We start from the raw sequence: 18,627 nt of genomic DNA on the forward strand, positions 1-18,627 counted from the left end.
TAGAACCAAAATGTCATAGTAGGGTCACAAACTCCAGTAAGCATGCACACATGTGTGTATCTGGGACTAGATAACAGGGGAGACTGTGGAGGCAGATAAAGAAATGAGTGAAGCATGCCATGCACAAGAAAAACAAGGCAAGCTCAGAAATAAAGGCAACAGACAAGGCTGGGCACGGTGGCTCATGCATGTAATCCCAGCACTTTGGGAGGCCAAGGTGGGCAGATCACTTAAGGTCAGGAGTTCGAGACCAGCCTGGCCAACATGGCAAAACCCCATCTCTACTAAAAATACAAAAATTAGACGGGCGTGGTGGCGGGTGCCTGTAATCCCAGCTACTCAGGAGGCCGAGGCAGAAGAATCACTTGAACCCAGGAGAAGGATGTTGCAGTGAGCCAAGATTGCACCACTGTACTCCTCCCTGGGCAACAGGGTGAGACTCTGTCAAAAAAAAAAAAAAAAAAAAAAAAAAAAAAAAAAAAAAAAAAGGACAGCTGGCCTGCGCAACAGGGAGGATGGATTTGTAGCAAATGAGAGAGGACCCGCCTGTCCAAAGGGAATGGAGCTCTTACAGGAACATAGGTCCCTGTTTGTTGATCCTTCCAATTTCTTCAAGAGAAGCTGATATTGGGAATTTCATGTGAATTTTTTTAGGTGTTAAAAAATGAACACAGATGGGCACAGTGGCTCATGCCTGTAATCCCAGCACTTTGGGAGGTCAAGGCAGGAGGATCGCTTGAGTCCAGGAGTTCAAGACAAACCTGGGCAACAAAGCAAGACCCCGTCTCTAAAAAAACTTTTTAATTAGTTGGGTGTTGTGGTGCACATCTGTAGTCCCAGCTACTCAGGAGTCTGGGGTGGGAGGATCATTTGAGCCCAGGAGGCTGAGGCTGCACTGAGCTGTCCAACCTGGGTGACAGTGTGAGACTGTCTCAAAAAAAAAAAGGTTACTAAATTAATCAAATAAAACATGTCTCCAGGCTGGTTTCCTGTGTACCACTAATTTACATTCTGTCTAGCTCAACTCTGCTTTTTTTTTTTTTTTTTTTTTTGAGGCGGAGTCTCGCTCTGTGGCCCAGGCTGGAGTGCAGTGGCCAGATCTCAGCTCACTGCAAGCTCCGTCTCCCGGATTTACGCCATTCTCCTGCCTCAGCCTCCCGAGTAGCTGGGACTACAGGCGCCCGCCACCTCGCCCGGCTAGTTTTTTGTATTTTTTAGTAGAGACGGGGTTTCACTGTGTAAGCCAGGATGGTCTCGATCTCCTGACCTCGTGATCCGCCCGTCTCGGCCTCCCAAAGTGCTGGGATTACAGGCTTGAGCCACCGCGCCCGGCCTCAACTCTGCTTTTTATTTTATTTTTGACATGGAGTCTCACTCCTGTGGCAGAGGCTGGAGTGCAGTGAGTGCCATGATCTCTGATCACTGCAACTTCCACCTCCAGGTTCAAGCAATTCTCCCTCCTCAGCCTCTCAAGTAGCTGGGATTACAGGCGTGCACCACCATGCCTGGCTAATTTTTGTATTTTTAGTAGAGATGGGGTTTTGCCATGTTGGCCAGGCTGGTCTTGAACTCCTGACCTCAGGTGATCCACCCACCTCGGCCTCCCAAAGTGCTAGGATTACAGGCGTGAACCACCACGCCTAGCCAACTCTGCTTTTTAGAGTGTGGAGTGAAAGCTTAAGACAAAAGGGAAACTTGCTGGGGTTGTCTAGGACCTCTACATTCTAGGGCACAATATTTTCTATCACCTACCTTCAAACCGAGCATGAACTACTAGGAATTACCAATAGGACCCATGGTGTGACTCACCATCCACCTGAATGGTCCCAGGGAGGAAGACGAACAGGGAGTCTGGACTTTGGCCTAAACTGTCTCCCACCGGGACAGGGAATCCTGAAAACCAAACTAGTAGAAGTGAAGAGCAGTGGGAAGAGAGGCTTAACACTGGGAAGAAACAGTTCTCTGGGTTCATTGCAGACTTGCAGTGTAAGGCTGAAGTTGAACTGAAAAACCAAAGGCCCATTTTCCTGGCAATGGTCTGATGGGTCAACAAGATTATGGAAGCGATTTTTTTTTTTTTTTTTTTTTTTGAGACGGAGTCTCACTCTGTCGCCCAGGGTGGAGTGCAGTGGTGCAATCTAGGCTCACTGCAAGCTCTGCCTCCAGGGTTCAAGCGATTCTCCTGCCTCAGTCTGCTGAGTAGTTGGGACTATAGGCGCCCACCACCACGCCTAGCTAATTTTTTTGTATTTTTAGTAGAGACGGGGTTTCACCGTGTTAGCCAGGATGGTCTCGATCTCCTGACCTCGTGATCCGCCTGCCTCGGCCTCCCAAAATGCTAGGATTAAAGGCGTGAGCCACCCCACCTGGCCAACAGTGATTTCTTTATCTGGGAAAGCTGAATCCCTGACTAGGACCTCACAGAATAAAAGCTTCATATGAATGAACTCAAGAAGACAGCCTTTCCACCTGGGTCCCACTGAGTCCTTTCTGGACTAAACCTTTCTTTAGGGAAAGGCCAAGTCGTTGTGAGGAGGCTGCCCATGTTGGCGGGAGCTCCTTCACCACCGAGATTGGGCAGGGTGCTCAGTCTTTACTGAGAATGTGGCAACAGAAATGCCAGCCAGAGGCAGCCTCACCAAATGCTGCAGAAAAAGCATGTCTTTCCAGCATCCATTCTGCCTGCCAAGCCTGTGTGCCCCCCGCCCCTCCCCCCCGCGAGGGATTTAACTGCAGAATGTGGGAGGCTCAGCTCTCCCGGGCTGCCCTTTGTGTTCAGAGATTATAGTATGGAATGTGATCTTGGGGCGGCAGGGAACTCAGTTGCTTAGTCCTGCCCGTACCTGAAGCTCAGCTGCACAATCTCCTGCCTTTTACAATGCTCCCCCCTCTGCTGTGAGTCCAGGAATGATAGACTTGTGACCGGCAAGAGCCCGCTCAATAATCCCCAACAACCAAAACAGAGCAATTACGGCTTAATTTAAAACCAGTATCTCTTTTATTTTACCAAACACTCAGACGGACCTTGATGTCTGGCGGAACTTTATCTTCTTGAAATTTGACCCAAGTGTTTATAGATCTCACTCTCAAAATTCTATGCAACGCTGCCACATTCTACCCAGCTGCAGCCGGGTCACACAGCACCCTCAACTGCCAAAAACGTGATCCAGGATCCCAGAAGGAAGCCAAAACACAAAACCCGACAATCCCAAGGAGTCGGGACAGAGCTCACTATGTGCGGGCATGAAAATTCCTGCACCCTTTCCCGGATAATCCTCTCAGAGCCTATGGACTCTTAACTTTATACTAAAGAGTATCTAATTTCCAAGCCCAGACCAGATAAGCAGATAAAACCTAACAGCAGGGGAGCGAAGGCAGGGGGAAAAAAGAAAACCTCAAATTAGCCCGAGTAGAGTGCAAGCTGGGAAAATAAGAACGCACAGTTCTCCTTAACAGCCCAAGGCCACTCGTAGAAGGAAGCTCAAGGGAACAATCATTTTGTGAAAGCCAAACACAGAAAAAACAGAACTGAGAAGACAGCTCTGTAACCCACACTATGGGATATCACGCAACAGAGAGTTCGATCTTTCCATCCTAACATAAAAAACATCTAAGACACCCCTGAGTAACAAAGACAGATATTTACAGTATATGTTATACACAAGGAAACAAAATGATACTGGGTGTTTCCTAGAGATCTCTCTGGATATGCGGGACACAGAAAAATACAAAGTGATGATGATGATAATAATGGCAACCTCCTGGGAGAACAGAGGGCTGCGAGGTTTCCATTCTTTCCTTTTTGTTTTTTTGAGACAGGGTCTGACTGTTTGAGACAGGGTCAGGCTGGAGCGCAGTGCAATCATGACTCACTACAACCTCTGCCTCCTTGGCTCAAGTGATCCTTCCACCTCAGCCTCCCAAGGAGCTGGGACTTCAGGTGCATACCACCACCCTGCTAATTTTTGTATTTTTTGTACAGACAGGGTTTCACCATGTTGGTCAAGCCGGTTTCGAACTCCTAGGTTCAAGCGATCCTCCCACCTCGGCTTCCCAAAGTGCTGGGATTACAGGCATGAGCCACCACACCTGGACCATTATTTCTTCTAAACATGGAGAATTTATTACAAATGTAAGTTCAAGTATATGGAAAGAAGTTCCAGCAATCTCAGAAGAGAGGCAAGCCAAAGATTCCAGGAACACAACTGCACCAACATGATCATTTGTGGAATAATCATCTCGATCACTAACAGAAAAGGCTAAATTACAAGTCTGATTGCAAAGAAACTTCAGAAATGGTTCTTTCCCACAGGGTAGAAAACTCTAATACTAAAAAGGAACACTTCAGCCATTCAAAGGACCCCGGGAGTATCTAAAGACAGATCTTTCTAAATCATTGTTTTCCAAAGTGAGATTCTCCAGATCCTGCAGTACTAAAACAACAAAAACCAAAACAAACAAAAACACGCCCTGAAGCTCCCTGAAAAGGGACAGCAGGATCTGTACAGAAACAAACTCCTATTTTCTTTTATTTTAAAGAAGGAAAAAAGAAGGCAAGCCAGCCCACAAAGTACAGTGGCAATGACTGCCCCGGGGCTCAATGCAGGTTTCACTGTACCAACTCCACCAAGAACAGACCCCAGTGACAAGCACACAGATTACACAGCAGCACGAAACAATCTGCAAGCTTCCTACCAGCTCGCCCTTGCAATCTGGAAAGAGCTGCTGGTGGGGAGGGAAAGTGTGAAAACAATGTATTCCCCAGAGTAACAGGTGTTGTCGGCAGTGGGTGGCTCGGACCTCACGGCAAGGAAAGGTGTTAAGAGTTAGGTACCAACTGGCTGACGCGGTGCCTCATGCCTGTAATCCCAGCACTTTGGGAAGCTGAGGTGGGTGGATCACGAGGTCAGGAGTTCGAGACCAGCCTGACCAACGTGGTGAAACCCCGTCTTTACTAAAAATACAAAAATTAGCCAGGCCTGGTGGCACACACCTGTAATCCTAGCTGCTCGGGAGGCTGAGACAGGAGAATCACTTGAACCCAGGAGGCAGAGGTTGCAGGAGCCGAGATCACACCATTGCACTCCAGCCTGGGCAACAGAGTGAGATTTTGTCTCAAAAAAAAAATTAAAATAAATTAACAAAAAAAAAAAAAAAAGAGTTAGGTACCCAGTATGAAGCAAATCAACCAACCCAAAAATGCAGGACTCCTCAAAGGTACAGAGATAACTTAAGGGTTGGGGGTGAAGTCTCTTCCAGCTGGGATCTCAGGGAGCCCTGCCATCAGGGCATGCGGAGGCCTCCTGATAATCGCTTCCCTCATAGCTTTGGTGACTGACAGGCCCTCTGGGAGTGGTTGTGGCCGCTTTCTGCCATAGGCTCTAGGCCAGCTTGAAGCCTTTACCACTTGCAAATTATCTGAAGAGTTGGGATAATAATGCCTTCGAGTGCATTCCAAAACCTCGAGCCTGTGTTCAGAACAAGATCTAGCATCCTAAATGCAGGGTTTCCTAAATGTTGCACACTGGGTTCATGTGCTCAGTTGTTTTAGAAAGGGGGCAGGATATGTCACCATGATGACCAACGAGGGGACTTCCCAGTTTGCAGACTAGGCTGTGGACATGGAAACAAACTTAATGGAAACATGTGCTTGTGTCCTGTTCTTTTTTTTTTTGAGACGGAGTCTCGCTCTGTCGCCCAGGCTGGAGTGCAGCGGCCGGATCTCAGCTCACTGCAAGCTCCGCCTCCTGGGTTTACGCCATTATCCTGCCTCAGCCTCCCGAGTAGCTGGGACTACAGGCGCCCGCCACCTCGCCCGGCTAGTTTTATTTTTTTTTTAGTAGAGATGGGGTTTCACCATATTAGCCAGGATGGTCTCGATCTCCTGACCTTGTGATCTGCCCGTCTTGGCCTCCCAAAGTGCTGGGATTACAGGCTTGAGCCACCGCGCCCGGCCGTGTCCTGTTCTTTTTTTATATTTTTTTTCTGAGACGGAGTTTCGCTCGTTACCCAGACTGGAGTGCAGTGGTGCGATCTCAGGTCACCGCAACCTCTGCCTCCCGGGTTCAAGCGATTCTCCTGCCTCAGCCTCCAGAGTAGCTGGGATTACAGGCACACACCACCACACCCAGCTACTTTTTTGTATTTTTAGTAGAGACAGAGTTTCTCTATGTTGGTCAGCCTGGTCTCGAACTTCTGACCTCAGGTGATCCACCCACCTCGGCCTCCCTAAGTGCTGGGATTACAGGTGTGAGCCACCGTGCCCGGCCATGTGTCCTGTTCTTGCTAAACAGCTGCAACACACCACAGGACGAAATTCTGCAAAGCGGCAGCAGCCTGGAAGAAATTAAAGTGACCGAATGTACACTATAGGATGGCCAATGGGGAGAGACTTCAACTCTGATTTTGGGAGACTGTGTGGTGGCTTAGGTAGAAGTTGAAATGTGTACATCCCAGTCTGGCACAGTTAGCATCTTAGAAGAGGGTACTAGGCTTAGTACCTGAGTGATGAATAATCTGTACAACAAACCCCCATGACAAGAGTTTACCTATATAACAAACCAGCACATACAAAAAAAAGAAGACTGGGGCAGTGGCTTATGCCTGTAATCCCAGTACTTTGGGAGGCCAAGGCGAGCGGATCACTTGAGGTCAGAAGTTTGAGACCAGCCTGGCCAACGTGGTGAAACCTGTTCTCTACCCGAAAAAATACAAAAATTAGCCAGGCATGGTGGTGGGCACCTGTAATCCCAGCTACTCAGAAGCTGAGGCAGGAAAATCTCTCCAACCCAGAAGGTGGAGGTTGCAGTAAGCTGACATCATGCCACTGCACTCCAGCCTGGGCAACAGGGTGAGACCATGTCTCAAAACAAACAAACAAACAAAAAAAAAATTTGCTCCATTTTTTAATCAACATTTCATGAACCTAAAGAGGAAGTCATTTTTTCCTTTTGCCTCTTCTGAAGTGAAAGACAAGAAATGATGTCATTCGGAAAAATAAATGGTCCCAGCCAAGCGTGGTGGCTCACGCCTGTGATCCCAGCATTTTGGGAGGCCAAGGTCTCCCCCCTCACCTGAGGTCAGGAGTTCAAGACCAGCCTGGCCATCATGGCAAAACCCCATCTCTACTAAAAATACAAAAATTACCTGAGCCTGGTGGCGGGTGCCTCTAATCCCAGCTACTTGAGAGGCTGAGGCAGAATTGTTTGAACCCAGGAGGCGGAGGTTGCAGTGAGCTTAGATGGTGCCACTGCACTCCAGGCTGGGTGACAGAGCAAGACTCTGTCTCAAAAAAAAATAAATAAATAAAAATAAGAAAGAAAGAAAAAGAAATGGTTCCTTAGAGCTCAAAATCCCGAAAGCGAACAAGGTTGGTGGTTTATAGTCCAGGTGGTCTACTGTACCTGCTTACAGGTAGAGATTAAATGACCCATCTCAGGATCTACTCTCATATAAAGAGTCAACATGAACAAACAAAAGTGCTACAAAACCAAAAACAAAAAAAGGCACCGTCTCTTCTGGTTCTACGTACTTAAGATAAAAAGTAAAAATATATAAACCAAAAAAGACACCATTAAACACAGCATGGAACTTGTGACTGATTTTATCAGTTTGGTTCATAAGACCCTAAGGACACCACCATGCTAATAAAAAAAACAGTAACAGAAACAGACCATGCAGAAGTCCCTCTTATGGGGTCCTTAAAAATGGTTCCAGATGGGGTCTCACTCTGTCATCCAGGCTGGAGCACAGTGGTGTGATCACAGCTCGCTGCAGCCTCCAACTCCTCAGCTCAAGTGATCCTCCTGCCTCGGCTTCCCAGATGGCTGGGACTACAGGCATGTGCCACCATGCCCGGATAATTAAAAAAATTTTTTGGCCGGGCGCGGTGGCTCACGCCTGTAATCCCAGCACTTTGGGAGGCCAAGGCGGGTGGATCACAAGGTCAGGAGATCGAGACCATGGTGAAACCCCGTCTCTACTAAAAAATAGAAAAAAAATTAGCCGGGCGCAGTGGCGGGCACCTGTAGTCCCAGCTACTCGGGAGGCTGAGGTAGGAGAATGGCGTGAACCCAGGAGGCGGAGCTTGCAGTGAGCCGAGATTGCGCCACTGCACTCCAGCCTGGGCGACAGAGCGAGACTCCGTCTCAAAAAAAAAAAAAAAAAAATTTTTTTTGCAGGGCTGGGTGCAGTGGCTCATGCCTGTAATTCCAGCACTTTGGGAGGCCGAGACGGGCAGATCACTTGAGGTCAGAAATTCAAGACTAGCCTGGCGAAGATAGTGAAACCGTCTCCACTAAAAATATAAAAATTAGCCAGGTGTGGTAGCGCGCACCTGTAATCCCAGCTATTAGGGAGGCTGAGGCAGGAGAATTGCCTGAACCTGGGAGGGGGAGGTTGCAGTGAGCAGAGATCACGCCACTGAACTCCAGAGGCTGGGTGATAGAGTGGCTCTGTCAAAAAAATAAAAATAATTTTTTTTTTTGTAGAGATGGTGTCTTTGTTGTCCAGGTTGGTTTTGATCTTCAAGCGATCCTCCTACCTCGGCCTCCCAAAGTGCTGGGATGACGGGCATGAGCCACTGCGCCTGGCCCCAGGTGAGGTTTTTTAGATGGGTGGCTGTGCTGACTCTACAGAATTCCCCATGTCATGCTTCCTGCCGTTTCACTGCCACTTCAGTGCTCAATGCCTCCATAGCCCTGTCCCTACAGTTCTATGCTTGGATGGGAGGAGCACAGAGAAAACTGGACCTGGAATCTCAACTGAGGGGTTACAGCGCCAGCTCAGATCCTAATTCCCTAAAACGGCTAAGCTATCACTAATTAGATGTAAACAACGAAGGCAAAACAGCAGGGTGTTATCCACACAGTACACCAGGCACACTGTTGATGAATTAAGTCCCAGGCGCATCACAACGAATGCAGAACTGAACACTGAGTTTTGATACAAGAACTCCGTGTCGAGTCCCAGGACCCAGCCCGTGGCCCCGCTCACTCTGCCACAGACCAGCTGGGTGACCCGGTGGAGACTGACAGCGTGCTCTGAGATCCATGAGCACTGATGTGTAGGGACTCCATGGGAGATACTCACTCTGCGGATGGGCGTGGAGGTGGGGAAGGGACTGGTGCTGCTGTGCCTCTTTGTGGGAGCAGGCGGCCCCTCAGGAGAGCTGGTGGAAGAGGGAGAGCTCAGGGACGAATGGCTGAGTACAGAGTCTTCTTCAGGGCAAGATTCTAGCGCCTCACTCTCAGGGGTCATGTCCTTCCCTTGGGGTGTGCCTGGAGGGGACTTGATTTGGGGCGGTCTCACAGCCAAGATGTCCTGCAAGACCACCATGGGCACCTTCCCTCTGAACAGGATGCCCCCAGCTTCACTCCAACTGTCCTGCTCCTTTCTGGAACACAGTCTCAGACCACTCGTCAGCTCCGGGCAGCTCTGTGGTGAACATTCCTGGGAGTCACCTCTCCTCCCTGCACCTCCACAGCCAATACCCTCCTCCTCTGTTTTGTAAGGAATGTTTGAAAGGGTTTCTCCAGGAAATGCCAACTTGTCGTTCTGATTGGCCTTCAACGACCCCTGCTGATCCCTAGTGTCTTCTCGGTCGCCATTTACTGCTTCCCTGGAGGGAGAGGCTTCAGAACTTAGTTTATTGTGGTCCACAAGACTGTCTGGCTGCTCATTTGAGTCCTCTGTCAAATCAATGATGACTGTGCTCTGGCCAACACTGGTTTCGACTCTATTTCCTAAAAAGTTATCTAAGGGACCCTTCCCGTTGACAAGTTTTGGTCTAAAGTCTATGTCAGAACCCATATGACAGTCGTTTTCCAAGGTGTCCAAAGAGGCCTCCAAATCGGGGCTTTTACTCTGCACAGAAGTAACCCGATCATCTGACATGTCATCGTCTTTCCCCTTTGGGACAAGATTCAGGCGCTTAAACGGCAGACGGGCTGAAACAAAGAGAAAGCCATCTTTAGTGAACGTTTAAAGTTACAACCACTCATGAGCTTGGAAATTACTGACTTGTTGGGACACGGGAGTGGGGTATAATTTTCAAGTTTAAAAAGGGTCTATCTGGGCGCTGGCTCACACCTGTAATCCCAGCACTTTGGGAGGCCAAGGCAGGCAGATCAGGTCAGGAGTTCAAGACCAGACAGACCAAAACGGTGAAACCCCCTCTCTACTAAAAATACAAAATAGCTGGGTATAGTGGTAAGTGCCTGTAATCCCAGCTACTTTAGAAGCTGAGGCAGGAGAACAGTTTGAACCCAGGTGCTGGGATTACAGGCGTGAGTCACCATGCCCCACTTCAACATCCTAATTTAAAAAAAACCAAAATTCTGGCCAGGCGCGGTGGCTCAAGCCTGTAATCCTAGCACTTTGGGAGGCCAAGACGGGTGGATCACGAGGTCAGGAGATCGAGACCATCCTGGCTAACACGGTGAAACCCCGTCTCTACTAAAAAATACAAAAACTAGCCGGGCGAGGTGGCGGCACCTGTGGTCCCATCTACTCAGGAGGCTGAGGCAGGAGAACGGCCTAAACCCGGGAAGCGGAGCTTGCAGTGAGCTGAGATCCGGCCACTGCACTCCAGCCTGGGCGACAGAGTGAGACTCCGTCTCAAAAAAAAAACAAACCAAAATCCTGACAAGTCTTTTAGCAGAGCTACTGCCAGAATTTCAAGAGACATTTTTTGATTTCAGATCCAGTTCATATTCCAAATGTATTTATAATGGGTGAAAATCTCATTTGATGATAACTGCATCTGGTTCTCAAGTAGAAAATACACAGACATATTTGTGGACAGGGTTTTTTGTTTTGTTTTGTTTTTTTCCTGGCTTCAGCACCCCAGGCTCTGTTAGGCTTTTCTCATCAATCAGACTGTTCTCCCAGAGCCTGCCAGGCTTCAGGCTCGTTAGGAGGGACGCAGAAAAACTTTAGAGAGTGAACATCCCAAGGAACCTATGTTCACTTACTTCCATGCCAATGCATCTTTTTATTAACTATTTCATCATGTAATAGACCAAATAAAAACCTGGTTTTTTTTTTGGGGGGGGTTGTTTGTTTTGAGACAGTCTCACTCTGTCGCCAGGCTGGAGTGTAATGGTACACCCTTGGCTCACTGCAACCCCTTCCTCCCGGGTTCGAGCAATTCTCTTGCCTCGGCCTCCTGAGTAGCTGGGACTACAGGTGCCCCCCACCATGCCCAGCTATTTTGTATTTTAATAGAGATGGGGTTTCACCATGTTGGCTAGGCTGGTCTCAAACTCCTGAGCTCAATCTGCCCACCTTAGCCTCCCAAAGTGCTAGAATTATAGGTGTGAGCCACAGTGTCTGGCTTCTCCCTTTTTTTCTTTTAAGAGACAGAGTCTTCCTCTGATCCAGGTTGAAGTGCAGTGGTGTGATTATAGCTCACTGCAGCCTTGAACTTCTGGGCTCAAGCAATCCTCCCATCCCAGCCACTCAAATAGCTGGTTTTACAGGTATGCACCCACTGCACCCAGCCCACTGCACCCAGCCCAAGTTTGAAAAACCCAAAACTGTAGTTTCTAAAAATACAATCTGGGCCAGACACGGTGGCTCACATCTGTAATCCCAGCACTTTGAAAGGCCAAGGCAGGGGGATCACAAGGTCAGGAGATCAAGACCATCCTGGCCAACATGCTGAAACCCTGTCTTTACTAAAAATACAAAAATTAGCTGAGTGTGGTGGCACATGCCTGTAATTCCAGCTACTTGGGAGGCTGAGGCAAGAGAATTTGCTTGAACCCGGGAGGCAGACGTTACAGTGAGCCGAGATGGCATCACTGCACTCCAGCCTGACAAGAGTGAGACTCCGTCTCAAAAAAAAAAAAAAAAAAAAAAATCCGACCACTCATGTGGCCTAAGGGTAAATGCACTCCCCATTTTACACAGAAGGATTTGAGAACATTTATCTTCCAGGACAACAGTGGTTCTCCACGGGGGCAGTCCTACCTCCCAGGGGACATCAGCCACGTATGGAGATATTTTTGGTTGTTACAACTTGGAGGATGCACTTACTGGCATCCAGTGGGAAGACGCCAGGGCTGCTGCTAAGCTCCCTACAATACACAGGACAGCTCCCCAGCTGCAGGTTACAAAATGCCAATTGTGGGTGAGTGGAGGCCTCGGGGAATCCCACCAGACAATACTGTGTGAAAAGCATTTTCCCAGCTTCCTAGTCTGAAGAGGGACTGTTTCTCTCCCTTCTAGCTCCACACTTCCACTGAGGTCTCCAACAAGAGACAAGGAAGACTATAAACTAGGAACAACTCTTTAACCCATTTCCAAATAATTACCTTGTATTAACTTCTTAACTGGAAAAGCTGGTCTATCTTTGCAATCCATGGCTGCAAATAAAAGTGTCAAAGGGTAAATTGTTAAATGTTGCAAATAATCAAGTTAGCAAACACATATGTAGAGCCAATTATGTACAAGGTGGAGGCAATTCTGACCCCTCTGCCCTCGGGGGCCATTTGGCACAGTCTAGAGATGCTTTTGGTTGTCATGATGTGGGGAGGGCTCGAAGGGATGCTTTTCACATCCAGTGGGTAGAGGCCAGGGATTCTGCTAAATATCCCACAATGCAATGCACAGCATGCCACAATGAAGAATTACATGGCCAAAAAAATATTTTTTTTTTTTTTTTTTAGACAGAGTCTTGCTCTGTCGCTGAGATTGGAGTGCAATGGTACAATCTCAGCTCAATGCAACCTCCACCTCCCCGATTCAAGTGATTCTCCTGCCTCACCATCCCAAGTAGCTGGGACTATAGGCGCGCGCCACCACGCCCGGCTAATTTTTGTATTTTTAGCAGAGACGGGGTTTCACCATGTTAGCCAGAATGGTCTCGAACTCCTGACCTCGTGATCTGCCCGACTTGGCCTCCCAAACTGCTGGCCACAGCTCCTGGTCTCAAAATGTTAATAGTTCGAGAAATCCTACCCTAGACACTGTCATGTCTTGTTTTATTTTCTTTGTGGCATTTAATCTGAAACTTCTGTGTTTATTATGTCTCTCCCTAAACAAAATGCCAACTCTATGATAGCAGAAAGATTTGTTCCATGCTGCACCTATGGTACCTGGTTAGGGTCTGGAATACATCAGAAAGCCAGCTAAGAGAGAAACAGGAACTGTTTCATGAAATCAAAGTGGAATGAGTAAAAGTAGGGATGAGAGAAAACATCGGATTACCTATTTCATTCACATGATCCCCAAACATCCTCCTCCAACCCGAGCCCCCACACCACCACCAAATTTGTAAAATTAGAAAAGGGATCCTTTCCTTTTTAAAGAGAATTCATGAAGGTACCACAATTTAAAGCACCTGGAGCATGCCAGGCAGGAGCTGAAGTGCTATCAAGAGATGATAAGACAGAACATTTTCCTGCAAAAAAAATCTCAAGAAAAGCATCTAATAATATCAAAGCAGATGCCGAAGTGACCATAAATAGAACCGAGTCTTTAGATAAATACCTTAAACAGAGTAAGTTTAGGAAGCTCACACTTACCAGGAGATCTGGCTTGGAAAAACCTAGTTATTTTGGTTAATCTACGTATGTTTTGTAAGCGCTATATGAGTATTTTTTAAAAGCAGACTGGAGCTTCCTAAAAAACTTCATCATCCATACATGAAACCACCCCACCCTCTGCCCCAAGCTTAGCGAATAAGAAAAGGTACTGAGAAAATTCGTTTCCTTTCTAGTCACTTCAGAGAATATCATTCTCAAGTTTCCAGTTACCAAAAGACATGGATTTCTACACCCAGCGGAAGGATATGATTTTTAGTCACTTAACTTTATTTTCAGGACAATCACAAAGATCTATTTGTGTGGTTTTGAGTCACTAGCTTTGATGCAAGTGGAACAGAAACAACCTCACTAAAAACAGGACCCCCCTCATTAAAAAATCCTGTATATAAAACGGGACAGGGATCCAAAGATACACACAATTAACACATATGTGTGTATAAAGTTACTAACTGCTCTTTATTCTGTGATTACATCCTAATTTTATTTGGCACTAAATATACTTCCCTTTCATGATAGTATGGTCCTAGCGAGTAGCAATTTTTTTTTTTTTTTGAATTAAATATCCTGGCCAGGCATGGTGGTTCACACCTGTAATCCCAGCACTTTGGGAGGCCGAGGCGGGTGGATCACTTGAGGTCAGGAGTTCGAGACCAGTCTGCCCAACATGGTGAAACCCCGTCTCTACTGAAAAATTAAAAAATTGCCAGGCATGGTGGTGCAAGCCTGTAATCCCAGCTACTCAGGAGGCTGAGGCAGAAGAATCACTTGAACCAGGGAGGCAGAGGTTGCAGTGAGCTGGGATCCTGCCACTGCACTCCAGCCTGGACAACAGAGCAAGACTGTCTCAAAATAAATAAATAAAGTAAAATAAAGTTAAACATCCTGACTTAAAACATCACAGCTCCAGGACAGTACCAACTTTATATTAATTTCATGTCTCCGTGAAATCCCAAAGGCTAGAAGAAACTACAGCCACGATTTTCAACCAAGGAGGAATCTGCTGCATAGGGAACACAGGGCAATGGTATTTTTGGTTGTTACTAAGACTTGGGGAGAGGGACTGCTACTGGCCTGCAAAAGGCGGAGACCAGGGATGATGCTTAGCACCCTGCAGTGCCGTGCCCAGGACAGCAACAAATATTAACACTGCTGAGGTTGAGAAACTGGACTGGTGTCCATTCTAGCCCTTCATTCGTTCACATTATTTAGTGAGCACCTACTATGTGCCAAAGCGTAATGCCAAGCGCTGCCAAAGCGTTATGTAATGCAGAGTCCAGCAAGGGAGAGGAGCAGTCTGGTCTTTTTTGGTTCACCCTCCCACGTTTCGGGAAGGCTTGTTGTGGGATCCAAAGACCCCGCTCCAAGGCACAGGGAGGAGAAAGTCACGGTGCTTACCAGGCAGTAGCAAGAACTTGGAGTCCCAGCCTCCTGGCCATCCCCACCAACTGGGCCTCTTACCCGGGCTTGCCCCGACCCGCAGAGGCATCGGTCCCGGTCCCCGAGCTCGTGCGCGCTCGGGCCTCAGTTTCCCCACCCGTTGCAGGGTCCAACATGGTCAAGGGACACAAACGCACTCAGTAACCTTCAGGGCAAGCCCTTTCGTTTCCCTGGGCCTCAGTTTCCCCTCTCGGCTCCTCCGACCCGTCGCCCCAGAGGGCCCTGGAGGGACGAACTGACCCAAAAGCGCCGGAAACAATATGGTCGCGGCTACAACAATAACGTCAAGGAGGGTGCCCTTGGGGACTCCAGGCCTTCGCTGGGGATGAGAAGACTCCAGGGGGTGAACGCCCGGCCCACAGGACCAGGCTCGGCGCCGGGAGGCCCGTCCGCCTCCCATCGCCGCCTCGGCCCGTCCAGGCCGCGCGCCGCGCCCCCCCTTCCCCTCGGCGCGGGCCCGAACCGACCTGCGGTGGCTCCCCTGGCGCCGGGCGACCCGCACTCCGGCTCCTCCAGCATCGCCCCGGCAGCGGCTCGAGCTCCTCTCAGGCGGCGGAGGCGCGGGCTCCCCTCAGGCGGCCGCTGCTCTTCGCCCTCCCGCCCGCGCCGCAGCTGCTGCCGCCGCGGCCGCCGCGCTCGTATTTGGCGGGAACCGCGACTACCCCAGTGGTCCGCGCGCCAATTGGGCGAGCCCGGGTCACGTGACGGCCCGCCTCGGGAATTGAGGAGCGCCGGGGGCATCCTCGCGAGAGTCGTGACTTCTATTCCTCCCAGGGCTCGCCCATTGATATTTCCGCGGGGGACGGGGCTTCCCCTCGGAGGCCTGTCATTGGCTGGGAGGAGCTGCCCTGCGATTGGGGAAAGGAGGTGTCAAGCTGATTGTCCTGCGCTGTGACTGGCTGATCGCGTGGGATAGTCCCTAAGAGGAGGGAGGCCCAGGCTCTTACGTCACCAGGAGAGCGTTTTACGCAGGGCGCAGATGACAACTTCAAAGTGGGATTTAGATGAGGAACCTGGAGTTTTGAGTTTATCCTAATGGGACATCGGCTAAATATAGCAACAGCAATTAAAATTATAAATTGCCTTCTACAAGAACAATAAAACGAAGTCTGGGGAGCGCTTCAGACGTATTTGACATTCAGTAAATAACATGTAGAATGAACGAAATTGACGAAATGGTTTCTGGTTTAATCCTCGGGAAATTGGCACATGTTATTTCTCTGCCTAGAACAATCTTTTCGCAGCTCTTTTCCTGGATAATTTATACTTTTCAGATGTTATATCGGCACCTCAGGAAGCCTTTTCTTCCCCAACCCTGACAAGATCAAGTGCCTACAGCACTGTTCTTTTTCTTAAAGCAATTACAGCTGTGTCTTTGTATTAGTTTGTTATTTGACGAATGAACTAATTTCTGCTTTTGTCATTAGTTCTGACGAGGTAGGACTCATTCCTCACTGGAACCCCAGAACCTGTTAGTAACTGATCATATTTACCAGGTCAATAAATATTTGAGTGAATATATAAATATTTGATTGAACTGTGTAGATCAAACAGATTCAAAGCCTCACACAAAACAGAGAACTTCAGTGTCAGCTTGTGAGTCTAGAAACAGGCTACTGGCTGGATGGCTTGCTTGCTTGCTTTTCTTTCTTTTCTTTCTTTCCTTCTTTCTTCCCCTTTCTTCCTTTTTTTCTTTCTTCTTTCTTTCCTTTTTCTTTCTTTTCTCTTTCTTTTTCTTTCCTTTCTTTTCTTTTTTCTTTCTTCTATCTTTCTTTCCTTTTTTCTTTCTTCTATCTTTCTTTCCTTTTTTCTTTCTTCTATCTTTCTTTCCTTTTTTCCTTTCCTTTTTCTTTCCAAAGTGCTGGGATTACAGGCGTGAGCCACCGCGCCCAGCGGAAACAGGTTTTCTTCCACACCAATTTAATCTCAGAAGGAGAGGTGGGCAGAGAAGATTGGACTTTAGCCCAAGTTTGAAATTCTATTGAAGTAGATTGGATAATTAAGCCAGTAGTGTTTGTTGGGAAAAGTGTGGAGAAATAGAAAATTTGGGGACACAACTTTGGGCAAGTCATATCATTGCTCAATATTTCAGTTTCCCTGTCTGAGCTATGAAGATGTTTTCAACCCCTTCTCTGACATTCTGGCATTTTTCATTGATTTACAGCGGTGGATCACAGTTAAGGGCACATGAACAAGCTCTTATCAGAGCTTATCAGAGCACATCAATAAGCTCTTTCAAAGTATTCCTAATAGCCTCATAAAAATCTTGGGAAGTGAGGTTAGGGTGTATATATTCTGAAATAACCCCCTGATTGACCTAGTCTATTACCTTTTTTTTTTTTTTTTTTTTTTTGAGACAGAGTCTCGCTTTGTAGCCCAGGCTGGAGTGCAGTGATGTGATCTCGGCTCACTGCAAGCTCCAGCTCCCAGGTTTACGCCATTCTCCTGCCTCTGGGAGAATGTGGCTGGGACTACAGGTGCCGGCCACTTTGCCTGGCTAATTTTTTTGTATTTTTAGTAGAGATGGGGTTTCACCACGTTAGCCAGGATGGTCTCGATCTCCTGACCTCGTGATCTGCCTGTCTCGGCCTCCCAGAGTGCTGGGATTACGGGCGTGAGCCGCCGTTCCCAGTCCCCATAGATTCTTCTCAACTATTCTTTCTTCCTCTGCTATAATTCATAATCCTTGCTGTCTATGAGACTCTGCTAACATCGTTTCCCTCTTCTACATTATTCCTGAGTCTTTCCTCTACCCTTTGTACCTAAAGAGGACGCTGTGTGGAATGTCACCTCTTCCAGGAAGACTTCCCAGGTTGACACCTGGTTATTGATATGGATTTTTATATCAACCGTTATTGATAAAAATGTACAAAATGAATTGGAAATAATTAATTGGAATGACTAAATGAATCAAAAAAGAGAAACTAGAAAATGACTACAGTTAGGCCGGGCGCGGTGGCTCAAGCCTGTAATCCCAGCACTTTGGGAGGCCGAGACGGGTGGATCACGAGGTCAGGAGATCGAGACCATCCTGGCTAACACGGTGAAACCCCGTCTCTAGTAAAAAATACAAAAAAAACTAGCCGGGCGAGATGGCAGGCGCCTGTAGTCCCAGCTACTCAGGAGGCTGAGGCAGGAGAATGGCGTGGACCCGGAAGGCGGAGCTTGCAGTGAGCTGAGATCCGGCCACTGCACTCCAGCCTGGGCTACAGAGCGAGACTCCGTCTCAAAAAAAAAAAAAAAAAAAGAAAAGAAAATGACTACAGTTAAAAAGCTTGGTACTTAAAAGTGTTGAAATCGCTGAGAGATTTTGTTGATTTTTTGAAGCAGAAGATTGCTGGAAGTTTCCAAAAGCCTCAAAAGAAAGTAGTAGACTAGGCCGGGCACAGTGGCCTGGGCAACAGAGCAAGACTCTGTCTCAAAAAAAAAAAAAAAAAAAAAGAAAGAAAACAGAAAGAGACAGAGAGAGTTGATGGGGCCAAATTACGCAGGCTTTGTAAAACGTGTTAGGAAGTCTGGAGTGTATCCTAAGGGTGGTAGGCCGAATTAAAACAGGGGACTGGTATGATGTGAATTGCATTCTTTTTTTCTTTAGATGGAGTCTCTCTCCATCGCCCAGGCTGGAGTGCAGTGGTGTGAT

The 18,627-nt window shown here is 47.8% G+C and overlaps 1 protein-coding gene across 4 annotated transcripts in view; it reads right to left on the reverse strand.

The window, feature by feature from the left end:
• CHAF1A (chromatin assembly factor 1 subunit A) overlaps window positions 1-15,663 on the reverse strand; it is a 43,607-nt gene extending 27,944 nt beyond the window's left edge. For all 4 annotated transcript variants that reach the window (XM_073017092.1, XM_037994400.2, XM_073017091.1 and 1 more), the window contains exons 1-3: window positions 15,455-15,663; window positions 12,318-12,368; window positions 9,091-9,947 (exon numbers count right to left, since the gene is read on the reverse strand). In XM_073017092.1, the coding sequence (XP_072873193.1) occupies window positions 9,091-9,947; window positions 12,318-12,368; window positions 15,455-15,506 (960 nt within the window). In that variant the 5' untranslated portion in view covers window positions 15,507-15,663. The remainder of the gene's footprint in view (window positions 1-9,090; window positions 9,948-12,317; window positions 12,369-15,454) is intronic.
• Window positions 15,664-18,627: the final 2,964 nt, after the last annotated feature.

Source organism: Chlorocebus sabaeus, chromosome 6, assembly GCF_047675955.1.
Source record: "Chlorocebus sabaeus isolate Y175 chromosome 6, mChlSab1.0.hap1, whole genome shotgun sequence".
In the NCBI taxonomy this organism is placed as follows: Eukaryota; Metazoa; Chordata; class Mammalia; order Primates; family Cercopithecidae; genus Chlorocebus; species Chlorocebus sabaeus.